Below are 19,699 nucleotides of genomic sequence, written 5' to 3'. Positions count from 1 at the left end.
TTGTGTATAGTTCAACTAGTTTAAACATATTTCCTCGACTATAAGGTTAAACATCTCAACCTTTTACCTTCACATGTTGAACTTGAACTAAAAAAACGAAAAAAAAACTCTAGTTTCTTGCATAGTTAATTGAATTGTCATATTTCTCCTTTCAATTTTCATCTATAATGAAGGTTTTTTTATTCAACAAAGTACGATCAACCCAATTTATACAATATGAGTCGGATTATAAGTTTATTTGGTTCTAAGTTGAGATTAGATAAATTATAATTTTATAGGTGGAGCTAAATGCAATTAGCCAAAATTTAAATTCATTAAAGTTAAGTAATCTATTAGACACTTTAAAAATTCATATACTAAATAAACATAAATTTAAAAGTTTAAAATTAAACTTGTTAATGTGAGAATTTGATCCTGGATCCACATCAACTCTTGATTGAGGCGTTTGGTTAGGTAGTCGAGCTAAATTGAAAGATACTAACATTGATATGGTGTTATGCTTGTTATGCATGACAAGTTGTGGTGTTTAAGTTGGTGTTTAAAATTACTAAAAAAACAAAAAGTTAGTGTTTAGATCGAATTAACTCCGAGCTGAGCTAGGATAGTATCGTGTACATCTTTAGTGGGATGAGTACCTTTTATTTATACTTTTTCTCATTGTTCTATTATTACAGTTGAGCGTAATGGCAACTGAAAGTTAGGAGAAGAGGGACATGTGTGATGGTAGGTTAGTACTGAACTCGATAGGCCATGATATCGTATATGAATGGTGAGCCCATAGGCTCCAAACAATTTTTTAAGTAGAGATAAATAAAACTAGAAACCACTAACATAGGAACACTAAACATCAAGTCCTCTCGAGAATTAGGGACAAAATAGGAGGAATGACCTCTTTCCAAGACCCAGACGACTCAAAAGAAGATACGAAACTTGATTATAAGTTTGACAAATTTTAATTCAAGAGCGAGATAACTTCAAATGGTTCGGAACCCACAACTACCGATAAATTTTATTAACAGAATTTGTCCCAACAACCCTAACAGAATTCGTAATTTAATATAAGGCAAAGCAACGATATAACTCTATGAAAAACAATGGTTCAATTAATGGGGTTTTGTTAAAAATAACTATTATCCTGCGCAAGGCGCATGGCCTCTTATCCATATCTACTTCATTTCACCGGTTCCACTATGCTATCTCCTTGTTGCCACTGAATTCCGAGTCTGCCCCAATAGCAGAACTCGTTCGAATTAACATGGCCTTCACTTCCACTCTCACCGCTACTTCTTCAACCTCTCCTCTCTCCTCCAAACCACTTTCCCTTCCCCCATTCACGCATCAAGTTTCTTTCCCCTTTACCCTCAAACCCTTCAAATCCCTCTTTTCTCCCGACGGAATCGGCCCTGCTTTGGGTCTCGGATTGTCCGTGAAAGCCCAAACTCTTGAATTCTCAGGTTCCTTCTTCGAAGGTGGGTTAGGAACTGAGGATGAACCGCCTGCCCCTCCAGGAACAGGATTCGCCGCTGCCCTCGAAGATAAGGAGGAGCCTCAGTGCCCTCCTGGACTTCGAAAGTACGAGACTATGGTCGTTCTGAGGCCCGACATGTCTGAAGACGAGAGACTCGCTTTCACCGAGAAATACGAAGAGGTAGTATCATCTCTGAAATGTTGCTATTCTGCTGTTGCTTTTTCCCCCCTACTGTAATCTCTCTTTGGTTTCCGAGGAAGAGAGAGAGACCAAAGGAAAACCAAAATTTGTTTATATTAGTTTCGTATCTGAGAGAGAAAATTCAGTTTGTTACTCTGTTTAAATTGCGCCTAAGATCATACTCCTTTTGGCCTTCCTGAGAAACCACTTGCGAAGTAATGAGGTGGGAAATTGTCATTGTCTGAATCAGAATATATTATTCAAGTAATGGATAGCTCATGAAAACTTAGGCTGCAGTTTATGCAAACCAGTAGATATTATGGGAATGCTGTTGAAAAATTATAATATGTGAGTTTTCCTGTATGCTCTGTTTGAGTGTTTGGTTCCAAAGAAGAGAGAACCTTTTGTCATCTCAGCCTTCTAAGTCCTCTGGAGACACAAGTGTCGAGAATTTCATATCGAAAAGATGGAGAGACACATGAGCACTCCTCTTGTTGCCAATCAGATGGAACTCTATGTTTATTTAATATGGTATTCGAAGTCCAATCGAGTACTTGGTATACAAAAAATGACCTGACCCAAGAATGGGTGAACCTAAAGAAGCACCATCTATGGGGCATATTGAAGATTACACGTCGAAACGATTGAAAGAATAAGAGATATATACGTTATTTCTTTCATTGGCAATTGGTTTTGAGATGTAATTTTCATGTTCATCTGAATGGTAGGTGGGGATGAGATGGATTCTATGAGATGGATTCTTTTCAACTTTGAGGAAAGAGATTTTCTATTGAACTTTAGGAATGTTTGACTATCAATAAACGTGAGTTTATGAACCCTAAGTTAGAAAGGTTGCCTTTTTGGAAATTTGAGTTTGTGTAACTTGTACTTATTTGCCGAGTTTAGATTTTTTTTTTATTTTTTATATATATTTTTTGTACAGTACGTAGTATAAAATATGGGTTTTGTTAATCTAGATTTGTGTAATATGAATTTATGTAGTTTGTAAGATTAGCAAACGTATAGTTTGGAATAAACAAATCAACATTTTAAACACTTCATTCTTTTGATCTCATGTTACACAAATTTAATCCACGAACCAACTTTTAGTGCTTGAAAAATATAGTGCATTGTTAAACAACTTTGATGTGGAGGGGCACTAGCTGATTTGTTGTAAAGAGGACAATGGCAGCATTGAGGCCATATATGAGAGAACATTCAAGTAAGGCAGGAAAGAGAGGAAAGTTACCGTGCATTTTTGGAGGAAAAGTTGCCTGAATGGGCAATTTATTTCTTATAGGAACTGTTTGCTTGTTATATTCCTTACTAATATGCAATCCTTATCATGAAAACATTGAATGGAATACAATTTTTTTTTTTTCCCTTTTTCCTTTTGATGTGTGCTTATTGTTACAATAAAACACAGTAATATCTCATAATTGTGAGAAATTCTCCCCGTCCTTGATATAAGTAAAATTCTGGTTGTGGAGTAAAGTTACGAACTGGGGATTTATATGCTGTAAGTATCAAACTGATAATCATTTAGCTTTATATAAGCAAATGATTATTTGGTAAAAGGACAATCAAGTTAGTTTGAATCAAGTTAGTTTTGTTTTTCTTTCAACATAGTGTTTGATAAGAATGGCTTATTTTGCAGTTGCTTGTTGCTGGGGGTGCCATGTATGTTGAAGTATTCCACAAAGGGCTCATTCCACTAGCATATAGCATCAAGAAGAAAAACAAAGCTGGTGAAACTAACACTTACTTGGATGGCATCAATCTCCTCTTCACCTACTTCACAAAACCTGAATCAATGGGAATTCTCGAGGCAACACTTCAAGCAGATGACAATGTCGTTCGATCAATGAGTTTCAAGGTAAGGAAACGAAAATACTAAGTATGCCTTAGCCTAAATATCTTGGTCTTTCACATTATCTTTTGGACAAATTTTATTCAAAGCAATGGAAAAAGATGTGTAGTTGCAATTTGTGCTTTTCCTTTTCAAAATGAGTGCTGCTATTGTGACAACTCTGGCCATTTAGGCTTTATCCATAACCATCTGATTGCTGTTCTTTTCATCACAGCCTTCCAATGGAAGTGCTATTTGAAGTTGGAAACAAGTTGGATAAAGAAAAAAAGGAATTGTAGATTAGATGTTGATCTTTCATAGCTGGAAAATCCACTTAGTGACTTAACTTTTTTTTTTTTTTTTAAAATGATCCACCAATGACTGTCCTGTTCTATCAATCAAGCAACACACTCCGTTGAAAGTGCATTTGGATTCAAAAGAAATAGAAAGAAAAGTACGAGCATGGAGTACTAGGTAGAAGTTGAGGGGCTGTCTTTAAAATTATTATTATTATTATTATTATTATTATTATTTGGTTCTTTTTTTAAGTTGCGATCCAATGAATGGTAAAAGTTAATGTTATTGTTAGAGTTGAAATTATTAGTTACAAATTCATGATTGTGAAAGGAAGAAGCTCATTTATTTTTTACTAAAAATATCTTTTAGTCTCTAAGTTTCGAGTATAGTTTTCATATATTCCTTATGTTCAAAACATTAGATTTGTATTTTAGAGTTCTAGTTTTTATTTGTTCTCTAGGATACAAAATATTATGGCCTCATTTGATAATCAGTTTGCTTTTTTGTTGGTTTTTGAAAAGCTTATTTTTTTTCACATTTTCTTACAATGATTTACATCTTAAATTTCAAAAGCAAAAAACAAAGGTTTTCAAATCAAACCTTTTTTAGCTTTTAAAATATGATAAAAGCAAGAAATCTAGTGGTGGTAGAGGTGTTTGTAGGCTTAATTTTCAAAAACTATAAACCAAAAATCAAATGGTTATCACAAAATGATCTATATTTTTTAGATTTGAGTTTTGAGTTTAGTTTTTATTTGATGGGTAAGTTTGAAGGTTTTACACTCTTATCAATAGAAAGTTTTAGTTATGCTATTTTTTGTTATTGGTGTGAACTTTCGGTAAAATAATGTCTTTTAATAGGAAGAAAACAATAATATTTGTTTATATTGGAAGATAGTTGAAGTTATTACTTACTAAAAGAAAATTATTTTACAAAATAGAAAAACATTATGAAAGCAACTTTCAAGCAAACTTTGATGTCACATCATATGTTTTTATTGTAATGATGAGAACTTCAAACCGTAAATTTCACTTTTTGATAATGCTTCGAACATATTCTTTGCCTTTATCTTTTTCGTTATTATTTGGGCTCAGTCAATTATGGTAGGATGGTTCCTTAAGATTTATGTAAAAAGACTTTCGTTTTAATAAAATTTAAAACGAAAGAAAAAGAGAGATAATGGGACTTTAATTATTATTATTATATTAGAGAAATTTTTGTAGATAGAAAAAATGTCAAATTATTTATCGAAGTAGCAAAAAAAAACATTGATATTCATATGGTATCAATGATAGACTTTTGTGAGTCTCTATCAAAGAAAATTAAATTTTACTATTTCGTGTAAATGATTTTTCTTATTTTTCTAATTTTTAAAAATCTTCCTCATTATTATTATCATCATCTTCTTCTTAAAGATAAAAGTGTAACAAATATTGTCTAATTCGGTTGAAAGAATGAAAAAAAAAAGTTGATTAACCAAACTCAGAAATTTTCTAGTCAACAAATGTAGTATTGTAAGATGGAATCTTTAATTTTATGAAAGATATATCAAAAAGAAAGGTATGGAAGATAATTGGTATGAGGTTAGCCGTAAAATGTATGAAAATTGATGATAACTAATATCATTTGAATTGTTGACTATATATATATATATATATATTTGTCCTCTTTTGAAGAAAATTGACCATTAGATTAAAACTACAATGGAAATGCAATATTCTTAGTGCTAGTTACTACCGTTGACTTTTTATTGTCGTTTTTGTTCATTTTAGTGATAGTTATATTAATTATCGACATGAATATAACTTACTGGTATTAGATATTTTTTTTAGATCGGAGGTTTAAATTTTTATATTCCATATTCGTTGTACTAAAAAAGTGATTAATGTTTTATAAAACAAAATTTAGAAAATATCATATTTACTATTGCTTTTACAATTATATATATATAAAAGAATGCTACCTAATAAAAACTTCCTTGCAAAATATGTTTATTTACAGACACAATAACAAATACCAATCAATAACAAATTTGGAACGACTTGGAACAAATGATTTTTCTTTACAGAAAATTTTGTTTCAAATTTATTTCTGGTCATTACTGGCAAATGTCTAGAAATGGACATATTTTAATACTTTGGCTCCAAAAAAAATGTTGAAATTGCTGAAATTTTAGTAAAAGAAAAAGTAATGATAATGTAAATAATAATAATAATAGTAATGATAATATTTAAGTTGTTTTCAAATAATGGAAAATGAGCGAATTTATTTACTAATACAACAAAATGTCACAGTTTATCATTAGTTGACGGTGACAGAGCAATTTTACCATTTAAAACAATTATCCATAATAATTTGAAGGGTCTTTTTAAATATAAAAAAATATTTACACTTTATAGCAAAAAAATTTCAAATATTTGTACTTTTGAAACTTTTGCTATAAAATGTAAATATTTTTAGATTTTCCTATTTATAAGAATTTTTCATAATCTTTTATCTAATTTATAAAAATCTGATGCTTCTCAAGAGAATTTATAACTCGCTCAATGTTATTGAGGGCATGAAGTTTCCGGGTAAAGAGAGAGAAATAAGTTTGAAAAATCCGGTTTTAGAAATTAAATTTTATTTTAAATGAAAAGAAATTGAGGGACAATTTGCAATCTTACCTTCTTGAAAATTAAGACATTATAATATTTAACCTAAAAATTAGATGTTCATTATTAATCTAAAAAAAGGATCCCATTGCTAAAGTTTCAAACCATATCATCATCACTTGTACACCAAGGCTGCCACCAAGTCATATCTCATTTGTCCTAACCATTTCTCTTTGGGAAAAAAAAATTAAATCATATCAACTTTAAAAAACATTTTAATTATATCTTTAAATTTTAAAATGTTTCGTTTTAACCCTTGAATCGAAACTGTTTTAGAAAAATATCCTTGAAGAGTTAAGGATGAAAAATAACATGGCAATACATGTGTAAAAATTGAAAAATGTATGTGACATAATTTGCAATTAAATTCTAACCATGTAAGAGAATTTTTTATCATTGTTACAATTCATTTAAACATATTTTACAACACCATCTTGCATAATCAATTTTTATACATAAGTTATCATGTCAACTTACGGGAATGAAGTTGTAAATGATGTCACCTATACTTTTCAATTTTTACATATCAATCACGGTCTATCATCCAATCCTAAATAAAACCATCGCGGATTACATGAGTAAAAATGCACTCAACTACTCCAACTCCCAATCCTTGAATACATTCATAAGACAACTCTCTATTGTCCTAGCTTCCAACCCTTTCATCATAGAGTGGGAAAAAAAAGGGACAAGAACAGGGACCAAAAGAGGAAAAAGTGGTATTTTCTTAAATAATATCACATGCATTGGCCAAAAGCTCCGCAAAGTATGAAATTAAGACACTATCGCTGATGGGACAAATTTAGAGACAACCTTATTGTATGTAATAAAATTAAGTACTGAGTAACATGTTCATCTTCAATTTGAACCAAACCAAACCAAAAAACCCATTTGTTTGCTCTCTCTCTCTCTCTCTCTCTCTTTTTCTTTTTTCTCTTTTTTCCCCTCTGAAAGTAGTTACAACCCATTTGACCTACTAACCAAACATCTTTAAATTTGAAGGAACAATGATTAATTTTATCTTTTATTAAAAAAAAAAAAAATCATCTTCTTCAAGAAGAAATAAGGAAGGATTGGTTATGGTTATGGTTATGGAAGGAAGCTGTTGGAAGATTCAGACATGGGGGCCTCAGTGCTTGGGGTGAAAACAGGGCCCTTTGTTAATTCAGTGGAGGGTTGTGGCCATGTCCCATCACCTCTCAAAAAAAGGGGAAAAAAAAGAATAAATACCATATTTTATATATATATATCTTAATAAAAAAAATAAAAGGAAAAAAATCCTCCAAATGGGCTTAATTAGCTTGTGTTTTGTTGACAAAGTGACATTATTTTAACAAAATCCCCTTCTCCTTTTCTGACCTTAAATTGAAACAAACTTCCTCTGTACAAGCAAAGCAAGAAGCTTTTCTTTCTTTCTTTCTTTCTTTGTTCAAATTTTAGCTTTGAGTTTGGGTTTAATCTTAAAAAAAAAAATTGTTTTTTGTTGATGGGTTTGCCTCAAACTCCTTCTCCTCCTCATCTTTACCCTCAAGCACTTCAACTTAAGCTTTATCAAGCCTTCATATTCTCCATTCCAATCCTCTTCTCCATTATTCTCTTCCTTCTTTTCTACTTATTTTATCTCAAAAGAAGAGCTTCCTCTCTCTCTTCTTCTTCTTCTTCATCTCCTCCAATACTTCCAACTACTTCCAATACTCTCACTCTCTATGTTACCACTGTAAGTAATTTTTCCTCTGTTTCTCAATTTCCTTAACTTTTTCTTTCTTTTTTTGTGTGTGTTTTCAATGCTGGGGGTCAGAGAATCTAAGCAAAAAATTAGAAGCCTTAATATTCATCTTTCTTATTATTCATTTTCTGTGATTTGTTTTGCCATTTTTCTTCATCTCATTGATCTTAATTGTTCTCAGGCTTGTCAAGTGGATTTGAAGGCAGATAATCTCATAGAAAAACTTCCCAAGATCCAATTCGATGAAGAACTAAAGACTAGAGATTCTCTGTAAGTATCACCATTTCTGATTGGGGAAAAAGAAAACTCTGTTGGCTTTTTGGGGTTCTTTTGAAAGCAAAAAAGATGTTCATGAACAGTTGTTCCTCTAAATGGTATTGGAATACTGAATTTACAAAAGTTGCCAATTGATCCTTCGCCACCCACATGCACAAATTGATATAGATTACATGAATTGAAGAGTTTTTTTTTCTTCCCTTTTTTCCTCCCTTTCTTTCCCTTTAAAATATTTCCGATTATAAATCAATAGGTGCACCAAAACATCTCCATTAGAATAGTATCAAGTTAACATTGCTCCACTAAAATAGATATTGACATGTTACATTTGCGTAACACGAAAAGTTCTCTCTTTGTTCTTTATCGAGTTCATCAATGGTTAATGTAGCAGAACAAATCATCGACTTTTAAAATGATAATTAGTGTCATATTCATTGAGCTATACAAAACAACAGTCAAGGGATAGGGATGGAAGATTTAGTGACTTAAATAGGGAGCACACATAACAAACAATATAAAGATAAAGGTGAAACTGATACTTTTTCAAAATTTGTTGATTTTTTTAGATTACTTTTCCTTGGAGGATTGGAATCTCTTATAACGTCCGCTCTTTAATTTCTCAAAAGTGACTTTTAAATTTTTTGTTCTAAAAGTTTCTTTTTTGTTATTTGTTTTCTTTTCTTGAAAGGTGTTGTTTGTAGAACCTTAGGCCGACAAAATTGCTACTGAAGATGAAGAGCATGTTTGATTTATTTCTTTTCTTTTTCCCCTCTAGTAATTATGTTTCAATCTTATATCTAAATATTGTTCTCTATCCTTGTATTACTTTAATAAATAGTTTGATGAAATAATTTAAATCTCATTTTTAAGCATTACTATCAGATAAATTTTAAAGTCTTATTTCTCTTCACACGGAGGGGTCTTTCATTTACAAAACTAAATTTCTCATTACTCCAATCTCCTTTACACGTCAATTAGATTTATGATCTAGGACTAATAGTTAGGTATCCAAGTGAGTCTCAAAAAAATTCTAATACTACAAAAGTACCATATCATTTGTCTCCATAAATACTAAGGAATCATGAGTAGAATGCCACCCTATTTTTATAAGCATGCTGATGTGGCACACAGTAAAAAATATGAAAAGTTTTTCATACTTCGGTAATATAGAAAAATTTCTTGTTAGCCTCTCCTCATAGTGAATTTAACAATGTATAGAATGAAAGATTTGAACAATTGACCTTTAATTAAAAGATATAAATCTTAACTAGTGGAGTTGTTTCTCTTCGCACCACCTGTAATTCAATTTATCTTATTTGTGTGAGAGAGATTGAGATTTCAAGTCAACCTTATATTGTCCTTGAGGATATACGTTAGCAATGAACATTGAAACAAAGAAAAAGGCAATAACTTTCTTATCCATTTAACAGGTGCTGCGTTTGCCTGGGAGAATTTGAGATAAAAGAGCAATTGTTGCAAGTCCCATCATGCAAACATGTGTTTCATATTGACTGTATGAACCACTGGCTCATCTCCAACTCAACTTGTCCTCTCTGTAGATGCTCAGTCATCCCAACGACTCGATGTTCTGATCCGCCCGGCATTGCTCCGCCACCACCACTGGCTGGCTCATCAGAGCTTCCTCCAACTTCCAACCAGACTGCAGAGATGGGATCATATTCACTCCAACATCTGCAGCTGCAACAACAGCAACAGGAAGGATCAAGTCAGAGTATATGCTAAGTGCAATAATCCAACCCTGCATTGGAATCACGGGTTTAAATGAACAAATAACTCAAGAGTTACTCCCATGGAGGGAGGACAACATGTCCTCCATATTCAAAACGTGTGTATATATATATATATAAACAAGCTTTTTGCAACCTCCCATTGTACTTGACAGCTAGCCAGGCATTGTGATCTTCAGACAGCCAAAATAGTCCTGTTTAAGATCAAAATTGTAAAGAGACCACTTGAAAATCGTCAACTCGAACGCCTTTTCCTGGTTCCCTTCCTTTCATAGCATTAACCACTGAATATGGAATGCTAAATGTAAGGAAATAAAAGGTTCTATTTGTGTGTGCAAATGGTGTACAAAAGTTAAACTGAACGGAGGAAGATTTGCATTTGAACGCGTTCAAATTCTTGAAACTTGTGCATCAAATGATGCTTCCAGTCTTCTGCCTAGTTATAAATGATCGAAGTCCAGAAAATACATATTTACATTGATCAGGAAAGAAGGCTCACACAAACTCATACCATCCCCAGAAACCAAATCCTACTGATATAATGCATTATTACACCGAGCATCCAATCCACTCCTTTGGCTCCTAGCGAGACTTTCGTGTTATTAAAAGCCAGTTTGACTTCTAATTGGCTCTAAAAAATGTGCAGTCACATAAACAGCCTTTCATTTGCCACTTTCAATTTCATACTTTATTATCGACCCAATACCAAACAAGCTCTAACGAAACAAACAAACAAGGGAAAGACATCTGAAGTGGAGTTTAAATAACAAAAATTAAGTTCCCATCTCAAACTGCGGGGGAATCCGGGAGTACTAAAGCCCCTTCAACTTCTGTTGGAGTCAGCTGCTTGTTTCCTGCGCTCATATTCTTCACTTGCTCCCTAGAGCATATAAAAATTCTTCTCACCATGTTACAGAATTCTCTGCAAAAGATGGAAAACAAGGGAATAAGTTGAAGCAAGGTCTAGAAAAGGAACTCTGTAGATTGTACTTGTAGTATCTAATGGTACTCACTCCCATGGGTCATCTCCAACAAGCATCATATCCCCTTCATCGTCAGTATATACTATCTCCCACTTATCTCGAGCACACAGCTGTCCCCTGACATCAAACATCTTCTCAAGTTCATCTATTAGTTGGTCATAGCTTTCTAAGATGGTTAAATCCACTGCCCTACCCACGGCCATTCCATGCATGTGAACCTTTTGGCACAATTGGACACCAAACAAAAGTGAAAAAAGAATTGCCTGCTTAGTTCATGAATACAAAATTCTTTACAGCTAAATTGAGTGAACGAGTTTAACTTCTGCACCTTGGTGCGGCTTCTAGTGTTAGCTGAGCTACTTTGATTGCATTGAATCTCCTTCAGAGATGCTTGTGATGGTTCTGATTTTCTTTCTATAGAGCCCTCCAAGTTGTCAGATTTCGGATCGGACTGAGCCACTGACAAGGTACTGATGCGCCCATCTGTGTCGCTAGACACACTGCTTGGTTGAGGAGATGCTTTCTCAGCAGCCAAATGATTAAGATCAATACCGAACAATCTACAACTAGCTACTGTTTCACCGTTCCTCCCATTTTCAATGGGGTCATGTATTTGATCATCACTTAACTTAGCCAAGTGACAGGTTGAGGTTCCTAACAGAAAGGACCACCCACCGCCAGGCACAGTTTTATAATCCTGCGCCATGTCATGTACTGGGTGTTTATAACTATTGGATCGGGTAGATAGCCAGGTGTCAGTCTGTGTTCTTGATACACATGAGCTGTTGCTGATGGAATCTGTCTCTCTATGGTGGCACAATTCAGTATTTTCACCTTTTCTGCTTTCAGCTGCATTACTGCATTGTTTACCATCATGTGACTGTGCCAATCCAGAATCCCAATGCGCTGGCTTAGTCAAATCAGCGCCATCTGCAGTTAAATTAGAAACCAAGAATGAAATAGAAGCTGGAATACAAATTGTACGGACTGATTCAGTGACTTGCACATATGTACATAAGGAAATGAGACCAGATAAGAGAACAGAGAGCAGAGAGAAGAAAGAAAATCGTCACACCATGAGCTGGAGTTGGTTGTCGAGGCCTTTTGTTTTTTGAAACGGGTTGAGATAGACCTGTGACTGCGGAAGACGTGAGTGGTTCTATATCCCAAGGTGATACCCTGTCAGGTCTCATTATAGATGTTTGTTCATCCCATTGAACCTGAAAACTATTAAATTAAGTAAATAATTCAAAAGGGATTTGAAAAGTGATATTCCCGGCGGGAATTGAATTCAAGAGCAGCTCACTCTTAGTGATCTCCAGCTTGAGTTAGGCCAATGAGGTGAAATATCTGCAGCTCCAATTATAGTTCCTGAAAACCTAATTCGTCCAAAAAAAGGGTCAAGAGATAAAACTCAAAATAACATTCCAGTAATTTTATAATTTACTTCACTACCTTCTCTCTGGAGAATCCTCTCCCTCAAAACTCATGTTGAATCTCATGCCAACAGAAAACTTGTTATTGACTGCTTCCAAGTATTTATTTAGACTTATTATGAACTGACAAGTCCTGATTTAAGGAGAAAAAATTCAGTCCAGTTCAATGAAACATAATTGACTTCAGAATTAAAATGCTGAGTACCTAGGTTTATAATAGACTACAAAGCGGGTTTGAGTTGTAACAGCATGAGATGCAGTTGCGAGCACCCCTAGGTGCATGCTCTGACTTGATATCACAGATGGTGGCATGCTGCTTTGCTGTCGAGCACGACGCCTCACCCCAACACGCAACTCTCCATTGTCTCCCCTATTAAAGCAACTCTCAAATGAATTAAAGCTTGTACAAGTACAGAAATTAATACAGATTTTAGTTCACATGATGATACATTATGTTTTAAAGGTCAAATAAAAAGGCAGTTACCCCCAATAACCTACTTGTTAACTAATTATGTAATTCCAATATTATGTTTGTAACTAGCTTAAGTTGGCAACTGATGTTTTGATAAAACATTTGCGACGTTTGAATGTTCCATCATCTATTAGTTTCATAAGACTGTTCCACACTTGAGGATGGCTTGCTGAGGGCTCTAGAATGATAGTCATGAAATTATCACTGTTCTGCATTCTCATAATCACAACAAATACTGCTTGCTGCTGTTCTTCGTTAAGTGAAAGCAGGATCTGGCTCAAGAAAAAATATCATGTTAGCCGCACCCCAACCCCCCCCCCCCCCCCCCCGTTATACATCAATATAAGAGGAGGGGCAAAAGAATCATTACAGAGAGTGGGAGTTAGTTATGTGTGGGGTTGGGGGGACCAGTGAGAGAATGTTGTGTCTTATAGAAATAAGAGAATGTGTGACCTAGAAGGGCAAGAATTTCCTTGGGAGAGAAGTCAGTAGAGTGAGGAGAGATTACCAGCCCTCTCGAATTGGCTGGGGTGTGTTTGTAATTGCTTTCATTTCGTTTCATATCAATATAGAGGAGGAACCTTACATATTACTACTAATGAGTGATACTCGTGAAATCTTCTATAGCAGAATTGTTTTGTTTGCTCATGCATAGAGGTCTTGGAGGATCTTTGTTCAAACAAACAATAGTTTGTGTGATCATGCAATACTTATGAGGTCCAAGTATAATATCTTTTTGGATAAATCACTACTATAGTCCCTAAACTTTTCTGTTAGTCAAACAGGTCCCTAAACTTGAAAAGGTGTCTAATAGATCATTAATTTTTCGATTTTATATCTAGAAAGTGTCTTTTAACTTTAATAGGTACCTAATAAGTCCATAAAATTTTGATTTTGTCCAATAAGTTTTTGAGTTTTCAATTTTCTAACTCTTAGGATCTTGACCTATTTGACATTTCTTAAAATTCTCGAATATATTGGACACGAAATTGGAAGATTTGTAAAATTTGGACATAAAATTTTTAAAATTCAATATATTAGAATTTTATGTCTAATAGATTTTTAACATTTAAGAAATGTTTACGATGTAAGTGTGACTTCTAAGACAAAATTGAAAATTTAGAGTTCAATTCAATATTCTAAACTTATTAGATAAAAATTCAAAGGCCAAGACTCAAACATGAAAGTTTAGGAACTAAACTTGTAATTAAACCAATCTTTTTCTGTCATTAAAGAGTCCATAAAAACAAGTACTTGCAATCTGATTTTCATAGAGATCATTCTAAGAGGTTCTTGAATATTGAAAACCAAGTAAAACAAAGAGTTTCAGACCTGGAAGATTCTACATTTGAGTTGCATCAATTTCTTTACCTGAATACCTTGGAACAAGATTACTGTTGTTTCTCAAGTCATAGTTCCTGGTCAGACATATGATAGTAACTATTTGTGCATTCTTCGTAAAATATTGGAGGTATTGTCTTGGACTATACTCAAAGGTTTTCGAGCGATGTTAACAGGAGAAAATTGCAATAATTAGCATAGGTTATTAAGCATTAAGGTAATTTGCAGTTGAAATGCAGGTTGGGAACTTAAGAACACTTGAGGCATTCCGAGTATGTTGAGCAGCCAATGAATCTAAGCCCCGTAGCTTCATATGGCAAATTTGTGCTAGACTAGGCCCTTTAGTTTTTTCCATGTGGAGATAATCCCTTAGGTTTTCCACACATCATTGCTTCGTGTATCCTATTTCTTTCTGTCCCTTTCACCCTGTTCATGTGCCTTAAAGTTACGTATTTGATTGATATCCTAAAAACCTCTCTATCCAGGTTTAAAGTTATCACAGTTTGATGCTCACACATAAAAATGCAACGGACAGGGTGTAAGAGGAAGAGATGAAAGATAATACTGTTACCTCAAGAATACAAAGGAATCCCCAGCAGTTAATCTCTTAGAAGTAACAAATGTACTCCACCCAGTTGTCAGCAGGTGCCTTCGTGGCTGTCCTGGTCATTTAATAAAGAAACTTTTATCTACAAAGCAGACTGGATGAACAAACTTTCATGCTGCTTATAGAAGGGGATCACTTGACTCATTAAGTTAATAACATATGATCTTAGCCAATTACGTACACCAACAATAAATCTCTTTTATAATATCTATAAAAGAAAATATAATGCATTACCTCTGAAAATATGCTTGAATCGCCACTCATATCCATGAAGATCCTTGGCTACCAGATCCTGAGTTGGGGTAGCCAGAGTCATGTCCTGAAAAAAATTCAGAATGGAAATTAACGAGTCAAAAGCTTGGAGAAAGAAGGAGAGAGAGCAAAAATTTGACTGTAGGAACTAGGAAGAATTAAGAACTAGTCTCACCAAGGGAGGTAGGCACTCAGTAGCATGTTTTCGGAGGACAGAAAACCCACCATGAGTACTGGTATCAGAAGCAGTTAAAACCTTGCAGAATGAATGAACAACTGGTCTAGTTTGTTCAGGAGGACATGGATCCATACTTTTAGGTTCATTTTGCTGCAGATATATACCACAAATGAAGCCGGTTGTTAAGCAGAAAAAACAATTTGAAATTTGACAGACCAAATTCTCTGGTTCTTACATTTGATTCCGGCATTAAAGTTATTTGAGCATAAACCTCATCTGACTCATGATCCGCCTACAATCAGAGATGAATATAATAAATAAGAATACAATACTTTTTCCACTAATAAGAGAGACTGGCATTTTTCAAAAATGTCTAGCCTGAAAGAGGGAATGAACAAATACCGATACTCGAAATCTGAAAAGGTAAAACAAAGATTAGCAGGTCGTGTAGAAAATTTGAAGTTTTGATATTTTGGGGAAGGGACAAAGAAGGAGAAGAACAAAGTAAGAAGGATGCAAGGTGCTTTTCCGCCTAGATTCCCTAATCTCAATAACAAACTTTTTGGGATAAGAAACAATTTCATCAGTACCAAACTCACAAGAAATAACAGAGCAACATAAGATGAGAAAGAGCAGTACCAGTGGCTCAATATGAATTACACGACATAGAATCTTCGAGGCAAGATTAAACAGAGGAATTCTCTTATTTAGCTCCAGATTCGTCGATGCCTCTAACTACAATCCATAAGAAATGTCATAATCCCAATTCAAAGCCACATACACTAAATATGATTTAGAAACTGAAGTACAACAGAAAGACCATAATATTCAACGCCCATAAATCAACAAACACGCCAACTTCTATATTCCTCATGAATCACGCTTTTCAGAAACAAATTCCAAGTAAAAAAACACAAAACAAGAACCGATCTGAAACGAAAAGCACCCAAAAAGAAAAAAACATGAAGAAGAAGAGGAAGAATAAAAGATTAGACAGACTTGTTCCATATGGCCCTGAGGGAAATAGAAGACTCTCTCATCAACGCGAGGTATATCAACCAGTGGACCTGCACAAGCCCTCCATAGCTCCATATACAGATCATCTCTTCCACAACCTATCAAGAAGCCACTAATCTTCAATACAGAGCAAAACACCAACATAAATAAACAAATTAATAAATAAATCCAATATTAAGACAATTTACCTTGGGCCGAAATACAAGACTGCCTATACGAATCTCCTCCATTATAAGTCATCGTCAAGCTCCTAAGTGAAACAACCACCAAAAATAATTGCAACTCAAAACAAATCTCCCAACGCCCCTGAATACGCACGATCAGAACCAATCATGAGCCATAAACCACCAAAAACTCACTCCAATTCCCTCTTCCACAAAGAGATATACAGAGACAAATACCAAAATCTCCCATTCCAACAACACACAGTCAAGAACTCAAACCAAAATAGCAACTACAACAAAATTAAACCATCAACACAGACCTGAAACTCCTTCGTCACTGCACCGGAGACAGAAACCGCTCGAAAATCAACCGCTGATCCTCTCTGTCGCTCGTCGAGGGGGGGAAACGCCGTCACAAGAAAAGAAAAGAGAAAGAATCGCGAAACGGCTTGGCGCGCGTCCTATTATACGGGAACTAGCCTCTGTAGCAGCCCGAACTGTGAAGCTTCAGTAGACTCTAAACCCAACCATGGTTAGATTGTAACCGGAGAAGATGATCATGGACGGCGTGAGAGACGGAAAGGAGTGAGGAAGGGAAGAAATAGAGACGGAGAATGGAGAATTAACGACGTTAATTGACGGTGGAATAGTACGGCATCGGCATGCGTGTTGTTTGGGTAACGGAAGACATGAGGTGTTAGCGGCGTTATCGTTAAGTAACGTCCCTTTCGTTGTCTGCTTCATAGCAGGCAACATGGTTGGCTCAAGTTAACCAGGCAGAATATTTTATGGATTTTATTTTTATTTTATTTTATTTTTTATTTTTGGGTACAGATATTCCATTTCGGGGTTATGACCATATATCATTACAACGCTGACCTGGATAATACTCTTTTTTTTCTTTTGATTTTTCTTTTGCTTTTCCGAAAATTGGCCATGCACGTTTTTATAACCATTTTAATTTAAATTACAAATTTAATCCGCACGACTTTTCCTTTTGGAAAAAATACATTTTTATTACTATATTTGAGATCTAATTTCTATTTGATTCTTAAGTTTCAAAATGTTATATATTTAGTTCTCAAATTTTGAATTTGGTTCCAATTTAGTTCTTTTAAGCTTCAAAATGTTACAATTTTATTCTTAACATTTTGAGTTTTGTTTGAATTTGGTCCCTAGATTTCAATATTTTACTTTTTAACCTCAATTTTTCATTAAACATTCACTTTTAAACATTGACATCAATATCTATTAATTAATTAATTAAAAATAATTATGAAGTAAATTTTTTAATTTGATTTTATTGCTTTATTTAATTATTTAAAATTTATTAATATATATTACCATCAAAGACGAAAAATGAGTATTTAGTTAAAAATTTATTAATATATATTATCACGCCAACTTTTCATAATTTAAAAATATTAAATATTAAATACAAAATACCTTTATCCATTCACATAGTAATGAGCTTACGTTTTTTTCCAACGAAAGAAAGGGAAAATGAGCAATTTTAGGTCCCGTGTATTAACTATTTTATGTTTTATTTCTTTTTGAAAAATTGACCTTATAGATACTATTTTCATCTTCAAATTTATCCATTTGTTATCTACTTTTCACTAATTGTTTAAAAAACCAAGCCAAGTTTTAGGAATTAAAAAATGTAGCTTTTAAAAAGTTTTATTTTTGGAATTTAGTTAAAAATTCAACCATTTTACTTAATAAAAATGCATATCATGGTAAAAGATGTAGATGATATAAGCTTACTTTTCAAAAACAAAAATTAAAAACCAAATTATTACCAAACAAAGCTTAGTAAATAAAAAATTAAAGGTTCTTTTTCTAATTGCTTTCAAGTATAGAAAAATAAACTAAAATATTTACAAATATAGCAAAATATCAGACTATCTACGATATTTATGTCATAGACACAGATAGTAGCCCATCGCAGTTTATCGTAGATAGACTGTGATATTTTTCTATTATTTATAAATATTTTCAACAATTTTGTCATTTAAAGTAATTTCCTCCTTTTTTTAGGTAAAATGCAACTTGAAACGGATATTTGAACTTTTGGTACTAGTGACTAAATGATAATTTTTAGGGATATAATTGGAGAAAAAAATTTATAGATTTAAATGATTTTGGATCATATTGTAAAAGTTTTAGTTTTGAGTCAAATAACTGCCCAAGTAAAAGTTTGACGGACTATACAGAAAAATAATGCATTGAAAGACACAATTTCGTTGTATTTTGTAATGAAACCATACGTTCAAGATGTGGTTTGATGGTTTTAAATATGTCTTGTGGTCCATTCTTCTTTGTCTTTGCCACCATCCTTTTTTTTTTGTTTGGTGTGTGGAAAAATGCCATCTCTTTTTCTTACCATACCGTAGACTTTTTTCTTTTAACTATAATAATTTGGAAGAATAAAAACAATTGAAATGTATAAAGTAACTCTTTTTTAGAAGATTCTCAATTTAGCCTTAAATCATTTTAATTATTTGATTTACCATCAATGTAGTGAATGTTTTCAAGTAAATCTTCTTTTATATATACACACAAATGTATGATATATAATTATTAACGATATGTTCATATTTTGTTGAATTATTATTTTATTAATATACTTCGAAATGCGGGCTTATTTTAAAAACCATTTGTAATAGAAGACTTTGATTTTGAGGATAAATTAGTAAGATATCACACGTCAAATAGCATTTTATTTAGTAGCATGTTTTATGTTCAATCTTTTGATTAGTTTTCATTTTTTTGTAATATAATTAACTGATGAAGTGTGTTATTGGAATTTGAACATTCAATCTTAAAGAAATTAATAAATCTTAATTACAATGGAGCTTCGTTTGAATTTGTTAATTAAAAGATAATGTTATGTTTGATCAATTCTTTCTTTAAATTAATGATGTAATTGAGAATATGGAAATGTGAAAGGTGAAAAATGAGAGTCTGAGGAAATTAAGGACCAAATTTAGAATAATACAAAGATTAGGGACTATTATCCATTAGGTATGTTTTACCTAAATTAATATT

General features: G+C 33.2%; 3 protein-coding genes across 4 annotated transcripts; 2 read left to right on the top strand and 1 right to left on the bottom strand.

Moving 5' to 3' along the window:
* The first annotated feature begins 988 nt into the window (after positions 1–988).
* On the top strand, positions 989–3,726 carry LOC120092465 (Translation elongation factor EF1B/ribosomal protein S6 family protein). Its single transcript, XM_039050557.2, has 2 exons — positions 989–1,648; positions 3,306–3,726. Exons 1-2 carry the CDS (start codon positions 1,085–1,087, stop codon positions 3,543–3,545), a joined length of 804 nt encoding a protein of 267 aa, XP_038906485.2. The 5' UTR covers positions 989–1,084; the 3' UTR covers positions 3,546–3,726.
* A 3,815-nt stretch (positions 3,727–7,541) lies between these two features.
* Positions 7,542–10,465, top strand: LOC120092866 (putative E3 ubiquitin-protein ligase RHA4A). The gene is made up of 3 exons (XM_039051105.2): positions 7,542–8,165; positions 8,356–8,444; positions 9,881–10,465. Exons 1-3 carry the CDS (start codon positions 7,935–7,937, stop codon positions 10,191–10,193), a joined length of 633 nt encoding a protein of 210 aa, XP_038907033.1. The 5' UTR covers positions 7,542–7,934; the 3' UTR covers positions 10,194–10,465.
* Positions 10,466–10,570: 105 nt separating this feature from the next.
* Positions 10,571–17,221, bottom strand: LOC120092865 (auxin response factor 9-like). 2 transcript variants are annotated; one of them, XM_039051103.2, is made up of 15 exons: positions 16,969–17,221; positions 16,673–16,790; positions 16,467–16,582; positions 16,107–16,202; positions 15,703–15,759; positions 15,465–15,617; positions 15,272–15,356; positions 15,002–15,092; positions 12,823–12,987; positions 12,637–12,750; positions 12,488–12,560; positions 12,257–12,401; positions 11,510–12,111; positions 11,212–11,399; positions 10,571–11,120 (listed from the first exon to the last, which is right to left on the bottom strand). In XM_039051103.2, the coding sequence occupies exons 2-15, from the start codon at positions 16,722–16,724 to the stop codon at positions 10,985–10,987; spliced, it is 2,073 nt and encodes a 690-aa protein (XP_038907031.1). In that variant the 5' UTR covers positions 16,725–16,790; positions 16,969–17,221; the 3' UTR covers positions 10,571–10,984. The 2 variants fall into 2 exon arrangements, with proteins under 2 accessions (XP_038907031.1, XP_038907032.1); XM_039051104.2 differs by having other exon boundaries at positions 16,673–16,734; positions 16,969–17,125.
* Positions 17,222–19,699: the final 2,478 nt, after the last annotated feature.

This window comes from Benincasa hispida, chromosome 12, assembly GCF_027475165.1.
Source record: "Benincasa hispida cultivar pf3 chromosome 12, pf3_genome.v1.1, whole genome shotgun sequence".
NCBI lineage: Eukaryota > Viridiplantae > Streptophyta > Magnoliopsida > Cucurbitales > Cucurbitaceae > Benincasa > Benincasa hispida.
This window is presented reverse-complemented; position numbering and strand designations above follow the sequence as displayed.